Below are 22,271 nucleotides of genomic sequence, written 5' to 3' on the forward strand. Positions count from 1 at the left end.
CAAATATATGGATTCATAGAGTATGTATTGGAATTCTCTTCAGCTCTGCACAGCACAGGAGATATTTGCCAGTGTGCTGGTGTGGAGAAGAGGGATGGGTCAAATTTCGAATGAGCGCCAAGGGCATTTGGACACTTTTGCATGAGTTAAAACACAAACCACAGGTTCGCAGTGAAAAATGAGCATTTTAGGGCTGTCTGTCAGCTGCGGTAACATAGAACAGGTCATCAACCTCCTGCTCCTCCTAGGCTTTGTAATATCATCTTCATTTTGACTGTGCTTTTGCTGTCTGTCATTCCTTAAAGATAAAAATATCTGGAAACATGATGTGGTTTTCATTTGCCTCCCAACTAACATATTAATGTAGTACTAAAAGCCCCTATTATGTATGAAAATACAACTGTCATAGAAAAATCTTTGATTTCTTCTACAATAAAATTGATGGATTTATTTATTTATTTCTGGAACTGGTTCACAGACAAAAGAAAAAAAAAACACCTTCCTTTGGTACATTGGTTTGGTCTCATTTGCTTGATATGTGCTGTAGGAGTTCCTGCAGGGCTTATTACTCTTATCTTAAAATGCAAGGCTGGGAATGTGAGATATAAGACACAAGCTCCTGGTACTTTTTATCTGAACTGAGGAGTTTTTTTTTATTTTTTTGTCATTTCTTGTGTCAAGGGGGGTTGGGGATGGACCCATAGGATACTAGAGCCACAACGGTGTGTCAGTCTATACATTTTTTTTCATGCATAGACCTAGACTGACCTAATTTACGCTCTGTGGGTCTTACTGGTCCTGTTTTATGAGGCCAACATTAGGCTATTTTTATGCGAATGTCACTTCCAGCAAAGCACGACCCAGACTGGTTCAGGGTCATACTGAGGAGTACAGCCATGGGCCAGGAGTTTAACGCAGTTCATGCAGATATGATAACTTGTATCATCATTAAAAAAAAAAAACAGACGAGAGAAAATAGTTCTATTCTGAGATTTTTCTGGTTGTAATAATTGGTCACCCTCATTTGTCACTGCATCACTTAACGCGCAAAGGAAGACACCACCTGACGTCTCCACAGCGCGTACGCGCGTCACAGTTGTGACTGTAAAATCAAAAGTGTAAAAAGCGTGTTGTCACAGAGCTTGCGTGTGTGTGTGTGTGTGTGTGTGTGTGTGTGTGTGTGTGTGTGTCTGTGTCTGTGTCTGTGTCTGTGTGTGGGGTGGGGGGGTGACGAAGTAAGTGAGTGCGCGGCGATTCATCCGTTAGCTTCCCACATTCACATTCGCCTGTGCGCAATGGCAACGAGCGCTCGTACTGCTCCGCCCGCTCGCCTCGCAGTGCTGTACGCGATGACCGGACAACTTTTAACTCTGCACGGATGATGCTCTCCCTCGATGGCTTCTGATGAATTCTTCACTGGGGAACAGTAACAGGTACGTAAGTCTGTTTACTTTATTTTTGCTTTGGAGGAGAAAGAAAACACGCACACACTGAAGTATCATTAAACGCCCGTTTGAAATGGTGTTTTTATGTTTGTGTCTGTTCCACTTTTTGTGCCTCTCAAATTCTTATCTCGTAATTGCGTAATTATTCCTCTGCCTTTCTGGATTATATTTGACCCCAATCTTTCTCAAAGCGTGATTGTGGAACATGATAACGTGCTGCTATCATGGGTTTTAATTGAATTTGGCAAATAAGGTTTCATTCGTGCAAATTATAATTCCCGGGGAGCTGCAATAAATTTCCAGATGTCAAATTAATGTGGGAAAAAAATCAAGTTACTCTCAGTTTGGCTGCATAACCTCCAGTTAATTGGTCCGTAATTAATTATTACTCTTGTGATAAGGTAACCAAGTTGTCTTCATGGAGTTAGATACAGTAAAACACCCTCCCCCAGTTACTGTACATCCCTCCTAAAGGCATCAGAGCATACACTATGTGGATGTGCATGTGTGTGGCGTGCATTTAAGGTTCTAATGATGCCCATTTAACACACATTTGGAGGTCAGAGTACTTCACATTGACAATGAGACAGCTGGATCAGGTGGTGGTTAATATGAGAGCAGGGTCCAGCAAACAAAACAGTGAACAGGAAAATCAGTTTCAATTAGCACCTTTACTGCAAGTATAAACAAATCTTTCAGTGAAGCTCTGTGCAGCATCGTATCACATAACCAGTGCCATCACATTAAAAATTCATGTGTGCATATAGGATGTGTGCCTGGATGGATGTGGTTTTCTTCAAATGTTTTATGATTTGCATTCCTCCTGACCTGTCACACCTAATTTTGCGTTAAACTCAGAGCTGCGCTCCCATTAGGAGACTTCAAGGTGATTGGAAAAGGAGGCTGGTGTTTCTTTGCTTCTTCAGATTCTCTTGTGGACAATAATGTGATACCGGAGCCATTGAGGAACTGGGTGGAATTATAGACTGAGGAAATCTTTAAAAGCCTCCTGGGTTTGAGCCAGGTCTAAATATATCCCTCAGTGTCTTTCTCCCTATTTCTGTCACAGAAAGAGAAAGGGAAGCTGGAAAAGATGGATCATAATGTTTACCATCTAGACACAGGTGTGAGCATTACCACAGCGCTGCAATCTGGACTCGGGCCAGATAGGGAGGTTTGGGAATAAATGAAAGAAGGATGAACCGCAAGGAGCAGAGCCCGGGACCAGAGCCAACCGGACCTCTCAGGGTGGCAGCACGGAGTTATTACCCCTCCCTGATGAGCTAACCTCACTGACACTGCTCAAAGACACACAACCAGCCCCTCATTAAAGTTACAATCTCTGCTTTGTAGTATCTGTCTGTGTTAGCTGTGTTAACAGACATTTACAGGAAGGAGGGGGATACATTTGAAAGGCTGACTGGAACCTTCATAAATGCACTGCAATCTCAAAGAAGCCATTAAGAGCATGAATTTCTGCTGAGTCTTTATGGAGTTGATTGTATCTATAGGAGCTCAGAGCCGTATCTTGAGGAGGCATCAATATGTGCTTCCATTTTTCATTCGGCAGGAAAAATGAAACACTTGTGCCAGTCTACAGCAAGCTGCAGTGATGTGTGGCTAGGAACATTACTGCTGGGATGTATTTCAACCGTTTTATTTATCAGTTCATCTGACTACTGTTGCTAGGAGCCAGGAGATCTTTCCCAATAGGCTTCTGACCTGAAATGATGCTGCCACAACCATCTGATGGCTAATATGCTGCAAAAAGTGAGAAATATAATGTCTGTGTTTGCATGAGAAGTTATGTGATGAATGGGTAATCACTAAACTACGCTCTTTTCCCTTGTTAGGTCTGCTAAACATATCACCTCCCATGTCACCGGGACGTCTCCATGGCGATGTTTAGCAGCACAGAGCGGCTCTGGAACGAGTCAGAGCGCCTTGGATGGGACGAGAGGAACGAGAGCTCGGAGGCATCAGGGCAGGACGAGGGGGAGCGTAACTACTATGCCATGCTGTATTCAGTGCTCATCCTGGCCATTGTGTTTGGGAATGTGCTGGTGTGTCTGGCTGTGTTGAGGGAACGTTCCCTTCAGACCACTACCAACTACCTGGTGGTCAGCCTGGCTGTGGCTGACCTGCTGGTGGCTTCGCTGGTCATGCCCTGGGCTGTGTACCTGGAGGTGAGAAGGTCAGGGTGTCTGTATTTTTTTTTTTTTTTTAAATCACAGGGTAAATAAGCATCGAGCTAAAGCAGTTGTAGAAGAGCCGCTTGTGGTACAAGTAGGTGGAAGTCACTGACTTTAAAGCTCTGAAGGAAAGAGAGGTAAGAAAGTGGAGAGGAAGTGTTATAGCTACAGAAGACGTGGAGGAGACTAAAACACAGAGGTTTGGCAGTGACTGAGGAGCTGACACTGGAGAGATGAAGAGAGGAGGAGGAGGACTACATGGGAGACAAAGTGGATTTCTGCAACAAAAAAGGAAGCTAGAGTCAGAGAGAAGAAGGATGAGGGTCATTTGGAGCTTATTACATGGTGACAACTGTGTGGGTGATAGGAAGACAGTAATGATGATGGAACATGGTTTAGATAGTTTTTCAGTATTCATTTAGATTATACATAATTGCTTAAGGATACACGAATATTAACAAATTAGGACTCTGCCAGAGGTAACTGGTTGAGTTTCAAATTACGAAGAACCAACTGCAAACCCGTGAATTTCATTTTTATCAGACCTTTGAGGCAAATTGCTCTTTATGCTTGTTAATTTTTATTTGCACTTCACAGATTAGTCGCTAGTGTAACATGGTTTGTCTGCTAATTGTTAATTTCCTCCGCCTCCCTCTTCATGTCACTTTCTATTCAGTAGTTTCATTAACTGTACCAGCACAGATGACCCTCAGGCATCCACATTTCATCAAAGTAATGCAGTCCCGCACTGAAAATGCTCTGTTGTCGAAACACACGGACACAGGCGTGTGTTTGTGTAGAGCAGAGTCCTGGAAGCTGAGACAAGACCAAGTGTGTTGCTCAAGGGCAGGTGTTTGCCGATATGAGGTCTAAAAATCATCTGGTTGAGGTCCAGTTATGCTTAACAAGCAGCCACCCCGCTGCCCAAAGTTTGCTTGCAGTCAGCAGAAAGCACCATCTCTCGCAGTATGCAGAAGAATCAACGGGAGGTCAACCAGAAACCAGAAAAAAAAAAAAAATTAACACACTCAGTGAGCAGGAGCCGACAAATTAAAGATGATTATACCCTACGAAAGGTAAATTAAGCTAGCCAGGAACCTCCGGGATTCGGTCATCACGTTAACTTCCATGCAAGCAGTCATGCTGTAAGAGCATGTGCTACATTTTTCATTTCAGAGTGGAACTCTTCATTAGAGATTCAAAGGGGAGAGACTCACAAACCCATATGGAAAGGGTCATTAAAAGACACCATGGCACAAAAGTACAATACTGTTTAATTTAGCAAGAATGTAAAGGTCAGTAATATCTTGGATAAGCCTGGGAAAAAAAAACATGGAGTTCAGAGTCAGAGGCAAAGACTGAACTCTGAAAGACTGGCACTGTGAGCACCATCACCCTGCGAGCTCTAATCTGAAGGATGGGGGATTAGCTTGTGGTGACCAGAGGGTTGCTGGTTTTCTTCTGCAGGCCTGTCTTGGCATGAAAAGTGACTAAGCCTCACTCCTCCTGCCCTCAGCAGCTACTAATCATGTACCCTTGAGCAAGACACCTTATCTCTTGGATGGTACAGTTGATCAATGTCTTATACTTGAAGGAAATGGTTTTATTGGCAGCAATGACTGAGCACTCACTTTCCACAGTCCTAAATGATAATGCTCAGCCTCAGTAAATGTATGACCTGACTACAGAAACAGCTCCGTTTGTAGTATGGAGGTTACTCCTCTTTCAGGACAAGATTTAATGGGTGGTTGTTTTTTGTTTAGTTTTTTTTCATAGAACACAGTGAAATCTGACAGAAAACATGACATTAGATAAAACAGATTTACACATGCACGCTTTTTTTTAAGGGAAATCTCTAAGGAACATTTTCAAGTCTCTGTGAAATCAGAGTTTACTTTTCCACATATCATATCTGTAACCGATTTGCCACTATTTTCTTTTGAACATGGCAGTGAAGCTACTGAATACAAACAAATTGCTGTGCACACGCAGCATTTACTGTGCTGTATGTACTGATGTTATTTCTGCTCTAAAGAGGATCAAATGTCCTTACAAAGATTAAAAAGATGATCATGGCATGCCAAAAAGAGAACATTTCTCTCCCTCTCTTCTTTAAAAACTAATTTTTAATTGGGTTTAAGATGGAGATTAAAGGGTTACTGCAGCGATTCAGTATTGAGCTTCCATAAAGTTTGATCATTTGCAAGACAGATCAAAAAGAGGGAATTGTCAGAATCAGTGCAGCAGAAGCTGCAATAGTGTCCCTCCGCTTTGTCCCAGTTCCATAGTACAAAGTAAATGTACACAATATGTATACTGTACTAACAGTCATACTACACTGTTTACAATTAGTATATGGAAAACAGTGTCAGAGTTTGTCCATCAAACTGACACTTTTGAATATTTCAGAAAAAATGTTTGGTTTTTCTGAAGATGTAATACTTATTTTCATTTTCTAAGATCTTTCTGTAACTGTATTATGGCACATGAAGTTTATTCAAATTATATTCCAGCTGTGAACAGCTTCTCGCCGCCCTTTTTGCCCAGGAACTGTAGAGCAATAGCGTGCATCAGCAGAACACTCATAAAGCAGAAATTTTTACGATGCATATTGACTTCTTTGAGTATACTTGAGCAACAGACAGCATTCTACAACAGCCTGATTGGTACTGACTATGAAAAGTAAACAAATTTTTTAAGAGAATGGTCCAAGCATTGACATATGTAGATATGGGTTGAGGTTAGGTGAAAATTGGGTTTTGGGTTAAGGCTGTGGAGTGTTTAGCTCATGTTAGGAAAATGAGCGTTAGCAGAGAATGTTTCTATATTAGTATGTATAAGAAAACAACACTGTTACTGTATTTGTTTGTATCTTTGTATATGTGACATCTCTGGTCTATGCAAGAGAGAGAGAGAGAGAGAGAGAGAGAGAGACTGCTGTCTATTTACATCTTTGTATGTGTGTCTGTGTGCTTGTGCGTACTCCCATGTGTGCCTGTCACCTCTCTGTGTAGGTAGGCGTGTATTCCCATCCCAGATTTAAGACTCGGTCGTCAGGCAATGGAGCTTGGATCCCATTTATCTTTGTCAGACAGTTATTACCAGGCATTGTGTAGCCAAAGTGAAAGCCTGATGGTCTGAGCAGGACTCTGCTGGAGGGGATGGAGGTGGAGATGATGTGGGAGTTTGGGGTGTTGTTGGTTTAGCTGGAGGTTAATGTCCTTTCTGAGAAATGGAAATTCCCTTGAGGATGATTAGGCCCTGTGTTTGACACATTCCCTCAATGCTGCTTACAGCATCACGTACGTCGTCCAGCATGGTGCCATCATCACAGTTTACACTTGACCACTTCAAAGCACCTTGCAGCCTGTGTTATATGAGGACAAGTACTGTATGCTGACACAAACAAATTTGCAAACTCGTGCATAAATTAGCCTAATTAATATCCCCATTAGCATAAATGCATCAGTTCAATATATAGTGGGTAAATATGGCAGTTCATTTGCCCTCTCAGTCTTTTTTTTTTTTTAATGTAATGTCGGCCGAACCCGTCTCTTATGTGCCCATTTTTCCTACCTCTTTGCCTTTCTTTCACATGTGCGTGTGCGTTCATGTGTACGCTCGATAGGTGCGTCACACTTCACGGTGAAGAAGGGAAAGAGAAACGTGTGCGTTGTTAATCTGCCTGTCTGTCCTGTGCAGGTGGTCGGCGGTGCCTGGCTTTTCAGCCGGCTCTACTGTAACATCTTTGTCACGCTGGATGTGATGATGTGCACCGCCAGTATCCTCAACCTGTGTGCTATCAGCATTGACAGGTGAGTGTGCGGTGTGTGTATGGTGTGTGCGTGTGTGTGTGTTTACTCCTTGCTCCAGTTACTGTGTATGACTACAGATGTTGCCATGACATCCCCAGTACAAGTGTCATCCATGTGAGATTTCCATATTTCTAAGTCTTCTTCTTTTCTTCACCTGAGTTCATAGATATTTCAAAACTTCCTGGAGAAAGGCATTGTTTTCCATCTTGCTCATGTTGACTTGATAGATGTGTATGTGTGTGTCATATGTGTGTAGTTCAGACTTGATTGTGTTTACATCCAGTTGCACTGCATCATGTTTGCATTAATGCAGGAGTAACTGCATCAGTTCAAACCTTTACTGTAGATGTGCATCTAGCATTTGCATTATTTATTAGCTGAGTTTTCTTCTTGTGTCACAGTTAATATTTAATAGCTCTCTAGGGTCTTTGAACTTACAACCTGAAGGCATCAGGAGTTCAACTACACAGAATGAAATAAAAAAGTACATAAGAACCGGAGGTGTCAGAGGGATCTATTTGTACAATGTGTGTATGGAGGAGGAGTATTCGTCTTCCTCTGCAGTTAGTAAAGACTTTCTAGTGTGTGCTCTCATAAGATACTAGCGTCATCATGTGTAAAGCTGGATTACCAACAAGGCAAAGCAAGAAGCTGCCTACAGGCCTCAAAAATCTCTGGTTCACTGTGCATGTGTTGGTGGTAATTTGCAAATCTGTAAAGGAATTTGTAACACTAAAGCACAAAGACAATAAAAGCTGGCCTCTCTTATTACACACCTTGTACAATGTCAAAATCCAGTTTTAAAACCCACTTATTTCAGTTTACATTGTGTTCACATGGAGCAAATTCCTAAAAAGAATTGTGATAAATCAAATTACCACAAACTAATTAATGCACAGAAAAATCTGCAGCCATGAAGAGCACAGGGCTACTGACTGGTCACTGGGTCTTAATGGGAACTTGGATGTGACTTGATACGTACACAATGCAGAGAGGGAGGGAGATGGTGGGGCCAATGAGGGTGCAACTGATTTTTTTTTTTTTGTCCCACAGCCCCCTAACAGCTACTGTACAGTAAAAGATTCCCAAACACTGAGGTTGGGTTTTTTCTTTTCTTTTTTTTTTTCTTTTTTTTTTGCTCCTCCGTGATTCGAGAAAATGCTATAAACCTTGCTCTTTTTTTCAGAACCTTTCAGACACCTGCAACTCAGCAGATCTGTTTTTGGACCTTGCAGCAACATGTTTACTGACAGGCACTTCATGAACGCGTTTAGTATCTTTTGTATGTTTAATTGCATTTTGTTACCTGCTGGTATATATGTTTGTCCTGCAGTGTTTTTCTTTACAATACATAATTTGCTTCTGAGGGATGAAGTCCTCTGGAGCCCCCATGGTTCTCTGTGATTGATTATTAGACAACACCACTGCTACAGTATCACAAACTTTGTGAAGTGCTAAATTAATGCAAAGCACTACGGGCATTCTGTGTCATTGATAGTGTACATCACACCTGCACTGACTTTGTGACAGCACTGTTTATTTATAAGTTCACAGCGAACGTTGCTGTGATCGCGGGGAAGATTTGTTGTCTTTTTAAAGGAAGAGTCAAACCGAAGGCAGCATAAATACACCTGAAAGGAAGTTCTTGGATCAAACTTCAAGGTGAAGTGTCTTTGTGAAAGTAGTCACAGCATATAGGTCATGTTTTGAGTGGTGACAGGGGGTTGAAGTGCCTTGTTTTCCTCCTTAACTAAGACTGTAACTTAAAGCAGCACTTGATCAATAAACCATGGGCAGTGCATTATTTTTTACCTCTCCGCTTCATCTCAGCTTTTATTTAACCAGACAGCAGTATGGCAGGAGGGTAAACACAGAGTAAAGCAGTGAGGGAAGAGTATTTTTAGTGAACGTCTGTGTCTGTTTGGCTCCAGGTTTTGCCCTGCGTTCTGCCCGGAGAAGAACCAAAGTAATTAGTCTGATGAGGATAAACAATCATGGCAGTTATCTGGCTCTAAACAACATAACATCACATCCATTTTGGGTCGGGGTCCAACATAATTGCTGCTTCTTCTGAGCCAATGCTGAACCTAGTTTTCCCGGGCTCATTATACACTCTTGGTATATAGTGTGGTGATTAACTCTTAAATCAAAGCACCCACTAGGTTTATTGCTGAATACCCAAATTGTTCTAGAATAGAAATGCCTGGTTTGGTTCTCTATTATTGGTCTTTATATTATCCTCTTTCTCTCAGCAGTGCATTTTTTGGTATCCCCAAAGCCTAATTCCTTTTAGGGATGCTTTCTTTCTCCTCCTAATTATTCCCTTTTACTGTACTACATCAGCACTTTTCCTCTTCATTCAAATGTCAACACCTATCCCCTGTACACACGCACACATTTTCAAAGCTGGACAGACTCTAATAGGTGTGTGTGTCTGCAGGTACACAGCGGTGGTGATGCCCGTCTTGTACAACACCACCCATCGCTCCAGGAAGAGGGTTTTTGTGATGATTGCCACTGTCTGGGTCCTGGCTTTCGCTGTCTCCTGTCCCCTGCTATTTGGCTTCAACACCACAGGTCAGCTCAAGAACAGTTTGACTTTATCGTCCTGTCCAGATGTATTTCGGTGCAGTTATGCAGGCTGCAAAACAGAATGTGTTACGGATACACCGTGTTATTCTGATATACGCAGTCAAAAGTACAGTCTTCTTGTCATTTGGGGTCAGTGGTGGGACGTGAAATGGGATTTAAAGGTGCACTCCACCAATTTAGCACGTCAGAAACAATTTACTAGACATGGGGAGTACTCAGCCTGTGAAAACAGGGTATAATGTATTCTGTGGATCTGTCTTGAGGTTTTGTCAAGTGTGAGAAAATAACTACTGGTGATGTTACTGAGGTTATCTCAGCTTGGGGCTCAGTCTTCAAATTTTAAACGGAGAGCCAGTGTTACAAACTGGGCATGCTGAGTTTAAAAGCTGTGGGCTGTTAATCCGGCAGACTAATACCACATTCACATAATATCACTCAGAGATTATTAAGAGCAGACAAGCAGGAGAAACTGTTCACATCAGTCTCTGAGTTGTAATTCAGGGTCAGAGATATTGGGAATTTCTACTTAGTATTTCTTTCAATTTCTGCTACTTGTCAACAACCCAACTGCAAAGCCACCATTGCTAGCACGTACAGCCAATAAGATCAATATTAACAGTGACTATGTGTAGTACCTATACACAACATATACATAGCTATACTGTCACAGGGGGGGCAAGGACTTGGACCCAAACACAAAAAACCCCAAAGACAGGCAGAATGAGAGAACTAAAAGTAAAAACAGAACACAGGGAAACGACGAGACTTAAATACACAAAGCAATGGGGCAACAGGTGAAACCAATTAGGGCGGGGCAGACAATCACAAAGGCGGGAAACAAGACAAAGACAGGAAGCAGAACAAGACAAGATACACAAGGGCTATGATAACAAAATAAAACAGGAACTATTAACTGAACTTAAGAAACTAAACAAGAGTCCAAAAGTCCACAAAAGAGTTCAAAACATAACAAAAGGGTTCCGAAAACAGCCCCCTTAGGGGCTAGTCATGACATATACACAATCTGGTAACAAACCAGTACAAATAAAAAACCAAAAGCAGCTAATTTAGAACACGTAAATGTCTATCAGTGGAGGGAGCCATATTCAAAGTATACAGGAACACCTCCAAGTTGGAATAACAGCAGGTTTTCCTGTTTGTCCCATTCTGCAGCATAATAAATAACATTACTGAGCTGTTAATGTTACTGGAAATGTAAGATCCAGTGTTTAAAGTCTGATGCATGCTAGAGACTAAAGTTAGGATAAAGTTTGGACAACCTGGCCTCTGTAAGTCCCCAAACTTTACTGAAGTGCAATAGTAAATTGTACCTCAGATGCTCTTAGACTGTTATAGTATATCATTTATCAATGACGTTTAGTGCACTACAGGAGTTTTCTGGTGTTGAAGTGATATTTTGTTTGGTGTCTTCACTTTCCCTGAATAGGCTTTGGGCACTTCCACATCAGTTTGAGATTCTATAGAAACAGAAATGTTACCGGAGGGGGGGGCAAGGACTTGGACCCAAACGCAAAACACCCCAAAGACAGGCAAAAGGAGTAAACTAAGTCTTTTGGACACAGGCATGGAAACAGATGAACTGACAAGAACACAGGGAAACGACGAGACTTAAATACACAAGGAAATGGGCAACAGGTGAAACTAATTAGGGCAGGGCAGACAATCACAAATGGAGGGAAACGAGACAAAGACAGGAAGTAGAACAAGACGAGATACACAAGGGCTATGGTTTCAAAATAAAATGAACTATAAACTAAACAAGACTCTGAAAATGTCCACAAAAGAGTTCTAAACATAACAAAAAGGGTTTAGAAAAAAAAACCCTTAGGGGCTAGTCATGACAAGAAATAGAAATTTAAAGCTGTATTGTACATAAAGGTGGGACAGGAGGAGTTGTGATAGCACTAGTTAGAAAGTCGTTAGAAAGCGAGACATCTTTCCAGTCAAGAGAACAATGTCTCCCTTTTTAAATTTTTAAATATTGCAAGCATTGAATTCTGATTAAATGAGGTTACTGTGGGTGGAGAGATGTCTTCTAAAAGTATCTCTAATGATTCTGAGGGATGTTTTAGGGATTATTTATGTTCTGCAGAACTGCTGACACATCTCCTGCATTTGGCCATTGTGACATGGGAATAAGAATAATCCACAACTAAAAGAAAAAAAAATGGACAGAGAAATGCGAGGGACATTACCAGTAGCTATTTTAATTTCAATAGCCAGCAGCACAGATGCATGACTGCTTGCACACAATTAAGAGCATTAGTCAGATACAATGTAAAGCTATTCACAGAGATACAGGCATTTGGTTTAGTCCACTTACAATCACTGCAAAACAATGGCTGGTGATTGCAGGAATCCCATTGTTTTGTCAGTATGCAACCACGCGTCAGCACTGGAACGAAGGATCAGCGGGTTCACGTTAGGTCCAGGATTCTTTATTATCATCAAACGATGGATTGAAAAAAAAAAACAACAACAGTGTGACAATACAAATGTTGTATAAGTGCCCAACCAAATAGCTAAATAATGTGAATCTAAAAACTGAAGGTGGTTTGGAGAGTGGCTAGGAATGTACTGTATCTGTCTGTCCTTGTTTCAATCTCCCTGTGTATTGAGGTATGTGCTATTGATCCAGGGGAACATCCAGGGGCAGGCAAATCACTTCAGTTTGTTCATGCCATTGACATGTAATATGCATTTCACAGCTGCGGTCAGAGCCTGTGTCACTTCAATTTACAGAACGATGAGCTCAGCTGATAGATATTTAACTCGGGAATTTTGATTGAAAAATAGGTCTATACACTATTATTATTATGTCAAATGGCCTCTTGTGCTGAATTTATGGTGCAATTATTGTCAGATCAATCAAATCTCCATCTCGCAGTCACGGCTGTGAGTATATGTGTGTGTTACTGTACAGATCATGTACACAGAATATGAAAGAGGACAAGCCATCAAGGTCATTTTCGAGATGGAGAGCATGCACCAGGGTCAGAGGTTGGCTGTAAATCACACCTAATGTCTCTTTCATTAGCCTATGATTTGGAGGCTATTTTGCATAATGATATTTTCCTTTAATTTCAGATGACCCCATGGTGTGCTCCATCTCCAACCCCGACTTTGTGATCTACTCCTCAGTGGTGTCCTTCTACCTGCCTTTTATTGTCACTCTGCTGGTCTACATCCGCATCTACGTCTTCCTCAGGATGAGGCGGAAGAGGATCACCTTTGGCCAGGCCAGCGGAAAGATCCAGCCAGGCTCGACACCGCCATCTGTGGTGAGCCTATTATCGTAACTATCTTTCCAGCTATTTTTATCTATGATAAGACCGTCTGATAAGTGCTTTATCAATAAGTTATAAGCTGTTAATAAGAACAGCTCAAGCATGACATTTGCTTTGTCCTTTTATCTCCTTAATTCATCAGGAAGTCTCCTCCAATAGACAGGTTGACCTCTGATCTTCTCAAAAATGGCTGAAGGAATCTAGACCAAAATGAATTTATAAATAACCTATTAACATATACAGCTGATTTATTATCATTTCTTTATGACATACTAACATTTACAACTCCAGAGTGGTTGGCTTCTTAGAAGTTCTTGACCTCTTATTATTGATTTTACTATTACTGAGTCAACAGCCAGAGACAGTTCTACAACCTGGCCATTGCAAAGCTGTCTTATTCATGGCCTGTAAATCAATATTAAAGGATTTATTAGCCATTAATACAGCTGTTCCAACTTATAAACCTTTATATAGGGTGCCTTATTTACACTGGTCCCTAAGGACAAAGCACATAGAAGAGAGAAACATCAACTGAAACACACTCCAGGGAAATGCAATAATAACAACATAAGACACACACAATTACGGAAAATACAAGCAACAAGAATTTCTCCACTGGAAGTGCCCCTGACAGTGGCACATGAATTATTATACATTGTTATGCCGACTGAGAAAAATACCATTATCTAGAATTATAAACCCTTAATATCTAATTATATGGTAACAAATTGATGGTCCAGAATAACTGCTATTTTTCTTTAGCTCCAAATAAGCCGATTTTATTTTATTTATTTATTTATTTATTTATTTTTTTTGTAGATGCAAAGGTTTCTCTTGACAGCAACTTTATATTTCTAATGTAAATACAGTCTCTCTCCCTCATTCACCTTCACCCACATTATGCATAGTCGTAATGACTTGCAAATTACAATTCACCTTTATATTTTCTGTGAGACGCAGAATGTCACAGTGTGCACATACCAAAACCTCCCCCAAAGCCTCCCAACTGGTTCCATTAGAGAAGAAAATATGACATGTAATCACAATGATAGACAAGAGCGCAGCTGTCAGGCACACTGGGTAAAACTGCCACAGTAAAAGCTGTTTTGCTCATATTTCTCATAAGTTTCCTCCAGGTATAAGGGTTCCCAGGAGAGGAGGAAGACTCATAGGAATATTAATTCCCTTTCACAGGAGAGAAAAGCCATGTTATTTTGAGTGAGGCTACTCTATAAATGTTGGTTGAGTGCAATAGCCTTCAGATGAACACAGGTCAAAGATAAAATGTAAATGCACAGCTCAATTTATAAGTAGCCGACACGGCTGTCAGGGTAAAACTGAAGCGGTTCTTAATCAAATGGTCAAATTTATCAGGATGAGTGCGTTCTGTGGTGACCTCAATTTATACAACTATACTATAGACCAAATTGAAGTGGACGCCATGGCGGAACGGCGGAAACTGTCACGACTAGAGCAAGGACTTGGACCCAAACGCAAAAAACCCCAAGACAGGCAGAATGAGAGAACTAAAAGTCTTTTAATAAACCAAAAATCATCCACATGGGAGAAAAATACTCAGGAACAAAACAAAACAAAAATACAAAAGTTCTTACTTGAAAACAGGAAACCAAGGTAAGTCCATGAGGTGGGGAAAAAAACGCAAGGCACAGGTACAGGAACAAACACGGGGAAGACACAGACTCGGGTACAGACTCTGACACAGGCACAGACTCGGGTATGAACACAGACTTGGGTATCCAAACAGACAAACTGACAAGAACACAGGGAAACGATGAGACTTAAATACACAAGGCAATGGGCAACAGGTGAAACCAATTAGGGCGGGGCAGACAATCACAAAGGTGGGAAACAAGACAAAGGCAGGAAGTAGGACAAGACAAGATACACAAGGGCTATGATTTCAAAATAAAACAGGAACTACAAGCAAAACTGAACAAACTAAACAAGACTCTAACTGGCTGGTGGTTAGCATGGCTAACATTAACACGCTCACCATTCAGTTTAGCATCATAGCATGCTAACATTAACAAATTAGCGCTAAGCTAAGCCAGCTAAGTACAGCTAAGCCCACGGGGACTGATGCGTGGCTAAAAACAAGCAAAATTAAGTGTATTCCCTTCAAAATAAATGGTGTAAAATCAGGCAAGCCAAAGACAACAAATTGTTTTTAAGATGCTTCCGTCTGGGTAGATACAGATAGACTGTGAAGTGTTTTAAGTTTATTTTGAGAACAAAGCACATTTTTTTTCACTATCAGTGATTTTGTGACAATGGTCACACTGTTCATGTTATTTTGAGTGAGGCTACTCTATAAATGTTGGCTGAGTGCAATAGCCTTCAGATGAACACAGGTCAAAGATAAAATGTAAATGCACAGCTCAATTTATAAGTAGCCGACACGGCTGTCAGGGTAAAACTGAAGCGGTTCTTAATCAAATGGTCAAATTTATCAGGATGAGTGCGTTCTGTGGTGACCTCAATTTATACAACTATACTATAGACCAAATTGAAGTGGACGCCATGGCGGAACGGCGGAAACTGTCACGACTAGAGCAAGGACTTGGACCCAAACGCAAAAAACCCCAAGACAGGCAGAATGAGAGAACTAAAAGTCTTTTAATAAACCAAAAATCATCCACATGGGAGAAAAATACTCAGGAACAAAACAAAACAAAAATACAAAAGTTCTTACTTGAAAACAGGAAACCAAGGTAAGTCCATGAGGTGGGGAAAAAAACGCAAGGCACAGGTACAGGAACGAACATGGGGAAGACACAGACTCGGGTACAGACTCTGACACAGGCACAGACTCGGGTATGAACACAGACTTGGGTATCCAAACAGACAAACTGACAAGAACACAGGGAAATGATGAGACTTAAATACGCAAGGCAATGGGCAACAGGTGAAACCAATTAGGGCAGGGCAGACAATCACAAAGGTGGGAAACAAGACAAAGGCAGGAAGTAGAACAAGACAAGATACACAAGGGCTATGATTTCAAAATAAAACAGGAACTACAAGCAAAACTGAACAAACTAAACAAGACTCTAACTGGCTGGTGGTTAGCATGGCTAACATTAACACGCTCACCATTCAGTTTAGCATCATAGCATGCTAACATTAACAAATTAGCGCTAAGCAGTAAGTACAGCTAAGCCCACGGGGACTGATGCGTGGCTAAAAACAAGCAAAATTAAGTGTATTCCCTTCAAAATAAATGGTGTAAAATCAGGCAAGCCAAAGACAACAAATTGTTTTTAAGATGCTTCCGTCTGGGTAGATACAGATAGACTGTGAAGTGTTTTAAGTTTATTTTGAGAACAAAGCACATTTTTTTTCACTATCAGTGATTTTGTGACAATGGTCACACTGTTCTTTAAATGGTGAATATCTTAAAGTGGTGCATATCTGAATTTTGGTCTCAACCAGCTGTCAGGTCTTTGATCACATCAATCACTCTAATATTTGTCCCAGTTACATCTATCACACAAATGATGGCTTTATCTTAATAGCCATGGGCAAGGAGAGGCATCAGGTCATGTTCTGTGCATCTGTATCTACCCTATTTTTAAAATATGGTGGTATATAAATACACAATTAGATAATTTAGTCCAGCAAATATCCAGTAACCAGCTTTGGCACATCCAGGAGTTTCCTGTGTAATGGCTGGATTCATTCCACTCCATTTTTCCCCCTTCAATGCACACAGATTCACAGTCAAGTCCAATTTTAACAGCAGGTTACAGATAATTAGTTGTCGTTGAGCCTTAGTTTGGGATCTCATCCATGAGTGCAGACACCAGTTGTAAGATCCAAGTCCTGGAGGAGTTCTGGCTGAGAGAGTTACAGAAAATGTTTTGCAATAACATAATAGGACTCTGACTCAGTCAGCTGAAGGAACATATAATATGAAGAAGGAGTAGTTCTGTTTTTTCTGTGTTTCAAAGGTGACTTCATTTTTGCGTTGAGCTTTAATTGAGTCGCACAGTGTTTGGCTCAGGAGTGAGAGCGACTGGAAGCATAACAGACATTAATCCTAATTCCCTTTATTTATTTTGTCTGTGTCGGGGCACACTCAGCAACATTTGTTTGAATTTTAATTAAAAAAAAACATGCTCGGAAATGAACAGAGATGAATCAGTGTGTTTCCAACCAAAGGACACAAACATTATATACATAGACTGATGGGGTAGGGGTGTGAGGATGAGGGGGGGCTGAGGTTTTCTCTGGAAAACATTTTCTATCTTCCCTCTGATCCCCTAGGAGACGTGTCTGCAAGAAGAGACTCCCAAGGCAAAGCAAGACCTGTCACCTATAAGGATTAAAGTGGTAGGTATTATTTTAAACAAAGATCCATCACAACTTAGAGATTCTTGAATTGATTTTTTTTTTCAGCACTCTAGTTTTGCTGAATGCACTGCAGCCTAATTCCTGACTAACTCTCATATTGACTGCGTCGGTGTATTGTGACATGTTGGCAAGCAAAGCGCTTCTGTTTTTAGCTTTTCATGTGAGTCTGTCTGTGTGCACTGTACGTTCATGCATACTTGAGTTCTTCGTTCCGCTGTGTGGTTGCAGCCCAGGGGCCTGAGAAGGAGCCGAAAATCGTGATTCTGATGCATAGCTTGTTTCTTTGCGTCACCTGGTCAGTGGTCAGCTGAGCAAAGTGTGATGCACTGCAGCACCTGCATAATCCACAGACTGTTCAAAGGCCAAGAGAAGAACAATCTGTAATTTTCCCCAGAGGAAAATGTGTGATGAGATGAGTGTGTGAGTAAGAAAAGACTATGAAATTGTGCTCATACTGGAAATACACATTCCACAATTCTTAAAGTTAATGACTCTTCTCATTACTTCAAAGGAAAAGGCTCATTGGAGCTGTAGCTGCTGAATTTCTTTTAAAAAGTTTTCAAAGATATCAATGAGCAGGCTATAAAAGATGAAATATTGCACATATATATATATATTCAGTCTGTCTGAACAGCAATTCTGAGATGTATTGGCCACATCTTTCAAGTTTTATTTACCTTCTTTTTTGTGGCTTAGTAGAGTACCACTCTGCTTGTAATATTTTTCATGAGGTTAAAGCAGAATAAAACAAAGGTAATCCTTCAAAAAAATATCACACTGAAGAAGGTGTTTAAGAGAATAAGGAAGGTAGAGCAATATACTGTCATCAACTAATATTTAAACTTAATAGCTGTCAAATTTGAAAATCTCCAGCTCTTACGCAACCAGTTGCCCAAGTATGTTCACCTGCTAGCTGGTAACTTTGTCCTTTGGTGCAGGGCAGGTAACATACAGCAGATTTATCAGAGCTTTTCTTTTCTTCTAAAAAGTGATGCCTGTTGTAGTTGGAAATGAGGTCATTACAGTTAGTAGGCCTGTGCATTAAATATGTGTGATTGTAAGGCATCTCTCTCACTGTGCAAGTTTCTGATTGTGTATCATTTGTTCCGACAGCAGAGTGTAGAGCCCTCAGGTCCCTCCAAGCCCAACCTGCTCTCACGGTGCCTGTGGCGTAAACGTCCAAAGACAGGACCCGTGGAGAACTCAGTGCTGCCCCCAGTGGACACACAGAACTACTGCAGCATCAGCCACGCCTCCTGCGGCCGCACAGAGTTGGATCTGGAGCAGGAGCGAGGGGAGGAGGAGGTGGAGGAGAACCACCAGAACGAACGGCGTCCTGTCAGGATGAGCTGCGAGGTGAAGGATCTGTCCAACGGACGAACACACACGTCACTGCGGCCGATGCCTCACTCTCATACCAGCAATCCACGGTTCAGGAGCATGCACGCACGGGAGAAAAAGGCCACTCAGATGCTGGCCATTGTGCTCGGTGAGTAGAGACTGTCTTAAATGAGACAACCCATGGAAATAAGAGTGTAAATGTCATGGTAACACTTAATACTGACAACTTTATGGATGTAATACATGACTGGGTTGCATGTATCGCTTCAACTCACATAACATTTTTCTTTTAGACTTTTATTCTATATGCACGCGGTCAAGCATACTGCCCTCTCGCCTGACTGTGCTGGTACCAGCACATTTGTTTGCTCTGTGGATTTGCTGCCTATGCTGCAGAACCACACTAAATCAAGCTGAAATGTCAAAAAAGTCTGGCTGGCTTCGGGTTCACAGTGTGTGCCCAGGCACACGCTGCAGCCCCTGACACAGCTTCCACATGCTCTGGTCATCAGCCAGGTTCCTATAAGCCTGGTCTGGTTAGCTCTGGCATAGCATCATAGATCTCGCAAACAAAAATGTAATCAGAGGTGCCTGATTGCATTACACTGGTGTCAGCGAAAACAATGGTGCACACGTGGAAATGATTTCTGTCGAGCCCACTTCCCACCTGCTTTTCAGCTGACTGACCACTGCACCTGTGATGTTGTGACCCAAATTAAAGTCCTCAAACTTAATAGTGTTTCAAGTTGCATCAATTAGTCGCCTAAGCTAATTAGCCAGGTATACTAGTGTTTGCAATTTATGTAAAAGTTGACAAAAATTATATTTAATATATTACCTACAAGTTTACCTTTTTTTGGTCTTCAAACATCTAGTACGTAATATATTATTGCAGTTACTATAGTAAAATGCACACCATTTCAACCACGAGGAGAAAGCTGAAGCGTGACAGACCTGATGTGCATAGTTACTGTTGCTAAGCTGTTTGAGGTTTAGCAAACACGAATTGTGAACGTGATTAACACGAACACTCTTTTTTCTCTCCTTTTCTCTTCTTTCATCAATTTCCTTCCTGCTTTTCAACTCTTCATCCCCTTCCAATTTATATTTCTATTTATAAATACATTTCCCTACATTTCTCATTCATGTTTTCTCTGGATACTCATCATTTTGCTCTGCTTACATTCCGTTTTTTGGGGGGTTTTTTGTTTTTTGTTTTTTTTTACATTTTATATTTACACCCTCAATTTTCCATCATCCTTTCTCCATACCTCTCTGCTCTCTGGCTGCTCCAGGGGTGTTTCTCATCTGCTGGCTGCCTTTCTTTGTGACTCACATTCTGAACACCCACTGCAGGACATGCTACGTGCCTCCTGCCCTTTACAGTGCTTTCACCTGGCTGGGGTATGTCAACAGTGCCCTCAACCCTATTATCTACACCACTTTTAACATCGAGTTCAGGCGGGCCTTCATCAAAATCCTCAGCTGCTAAGGAAGGAGGCGCGCCAGGATATTAAAATGGAAATGAGGCGAAGCACTCACACTACAACTCAGGCATGGTGCATTTAGAAAACAGTGACCACAGATATACACTGGTCATGGTCAAGGGAAGCAAACCCGCTTTGTATCCTACAAGAGTTATACAGTAGCAGCGAGGTGAAGCATGGAAATGAACCGACACTGTGTTGTGCAATAAATGCAAACAAAAGAGGATTTTTACTTTTCTGACTCCAAAAAAGATTCAGACTTTTGTTTCTCAACAGGGCTGGGACTTCATTTGAACAGTATTATTCATCAAATAAGACTTAAATTTTCACATGCATACAGTCTTATTTATAGCACAAGGTGTTGGACTTTCTTGTGGATATGTCTTATATAGTAGGTGTACTACTCATTGACACAGTTCCTCAGTTCAGGACTTTCTGATGGATGTAAGCTTGGAAACCACAATGGAGATTTGAGGCGGATGAACTGATCTTAAGCCTGCAGGCCACCTCGTCCCGAGGCTTGCACTGTGTGGATTAATGGATATTACTTACCCCCACCTTTCACCCCCTCCTTCATTGTCATCACTCTCAGTTATTCACCTGTGCATGCACAAATAAAAATTCAAGGCCATTCACTTGAATTGTGCTTGAAGGATCGTATTGGTCCCTGCCAAGAGTCACATCATTTTGATTGTCATATATATTGATGTGGAGGCATTGTGTGCCATGTGGATTAATTAGAATTTAAAAAAAAAAGAAAAAAGTGAGATTTTCATGTAATGTACATTGGAAACATTTTCATTGTTTTTTAAAGGGACTGTCTGTTTAATGGCAAACTTCCCCATGATTTAGAGCTGCCTGCTGGCTTCTCTGATACACTGATGAAGGCAGGAGCTTTGTGATCTTAAAAAAAATCAAGCAGGATTGTAAACCATGTGGTGGCCAGGTCTGTCATGAAAAGAGCATTTACTACAGTGTGTTGTAAATAGAAATAAATAAAAAAAAAAAGATGGAATTTTTCCAGCCTTGCAATCATCTATCTATGCACAATAATACACAGCTCGTGTTTACATGTGTATGTCTGAATCTTGCTTGTGATGAGAGATACAATCAGACACTGGAGAATAAAAGTGTGTTTTCTGGGACAAGAGGAACATAGCTGAGTGAACAGGATAGGGAGATTTAGAGACAGGAAAAGAGAAGGAACAGAAGGAGAATGAATCTGGAGGGAAAAAAAACACAGAATGAGATAAGGGATGATGGGAGAGCTGAGTAGGAAGGAGTAAAGCCAAAAAGGAAAGAAATAGAATGAAAGAACAAGGATCAAAGATGACTGTAGGAGGGAAAAAAAAGTAGACGGATTGTGAATAGCTGCATGAGGGGAGGGAAGAAAAGGGGGGGGGCTGGTCTTTCTCAGCCTACATCTCAAGCTCTCTTATTTCTCTGAGAGGCATAAACACCTGCTCCCCTGACACATTGTGCCATTGCGTCGACTCAGCCTCGTTCCACTGAGAGTACTTATGATGATGATGATGCACCAGGTGTGTGTGCATGCCTTTATTTATGGATGTACGCCATGATGTGAGAGTCATCGTAAGGCAAATGCCAATAAACCATAGAATTAGTTTATGTTTTCTTTCTGTCCTCATGTAACTGAAATCAATATTTAATATGATGTAGAGACTTAGATAAATGCAGGTGTGTAATCAGGTTATAA

At 41.2% G+C, this 22,271-nt stretch overlaps 1 protein-coding gene across 1 annotated transcript; it reads left to right on the top strand.

Annotated features, from left to right (window-relative positions):
- Positions 1 to 3,340: 3,340 nt before the first annotated feature.
- Positions 3,341 to 20,559, top strand: drd3 (dopamine receptor D3). The gene is made up of 7 exons (XM_041065822.1): positions 3,341 to 3,631; positions 7,340 to 7,452; positions 9,893 to 10,029; positions 13,153 to 13,346; positions 17,640 to 17,709; positions 18,859 to 19,215; positions 20,363 to 20,559. Exons 1-7 carry the CDS (start codon positions 3,341 to 3,343, stop codon positions 20,557 to 20,559), a joined length of 1,359 nt encoding a protein of 452 aa, XP_040921756.1.
- Positions 20,560 to 22,271: the final 1,712 nt, after the last annotated feature.

The sequence above is a fragment of the Toxotes jaculatrix genome, chromosome 20, assembly GCF_017976425.1.
Source record: "Toxotes jaculatrix isolate fToxJac2 chromosome 20, fToxJac2.pri, whole genome shotgun sequence".
Lineage (NCBI taxonomy): Eukaryota > Metazoa > Chordata > Actinopteri > Toxotidae > Toxotes > Toxotes jaculatrix.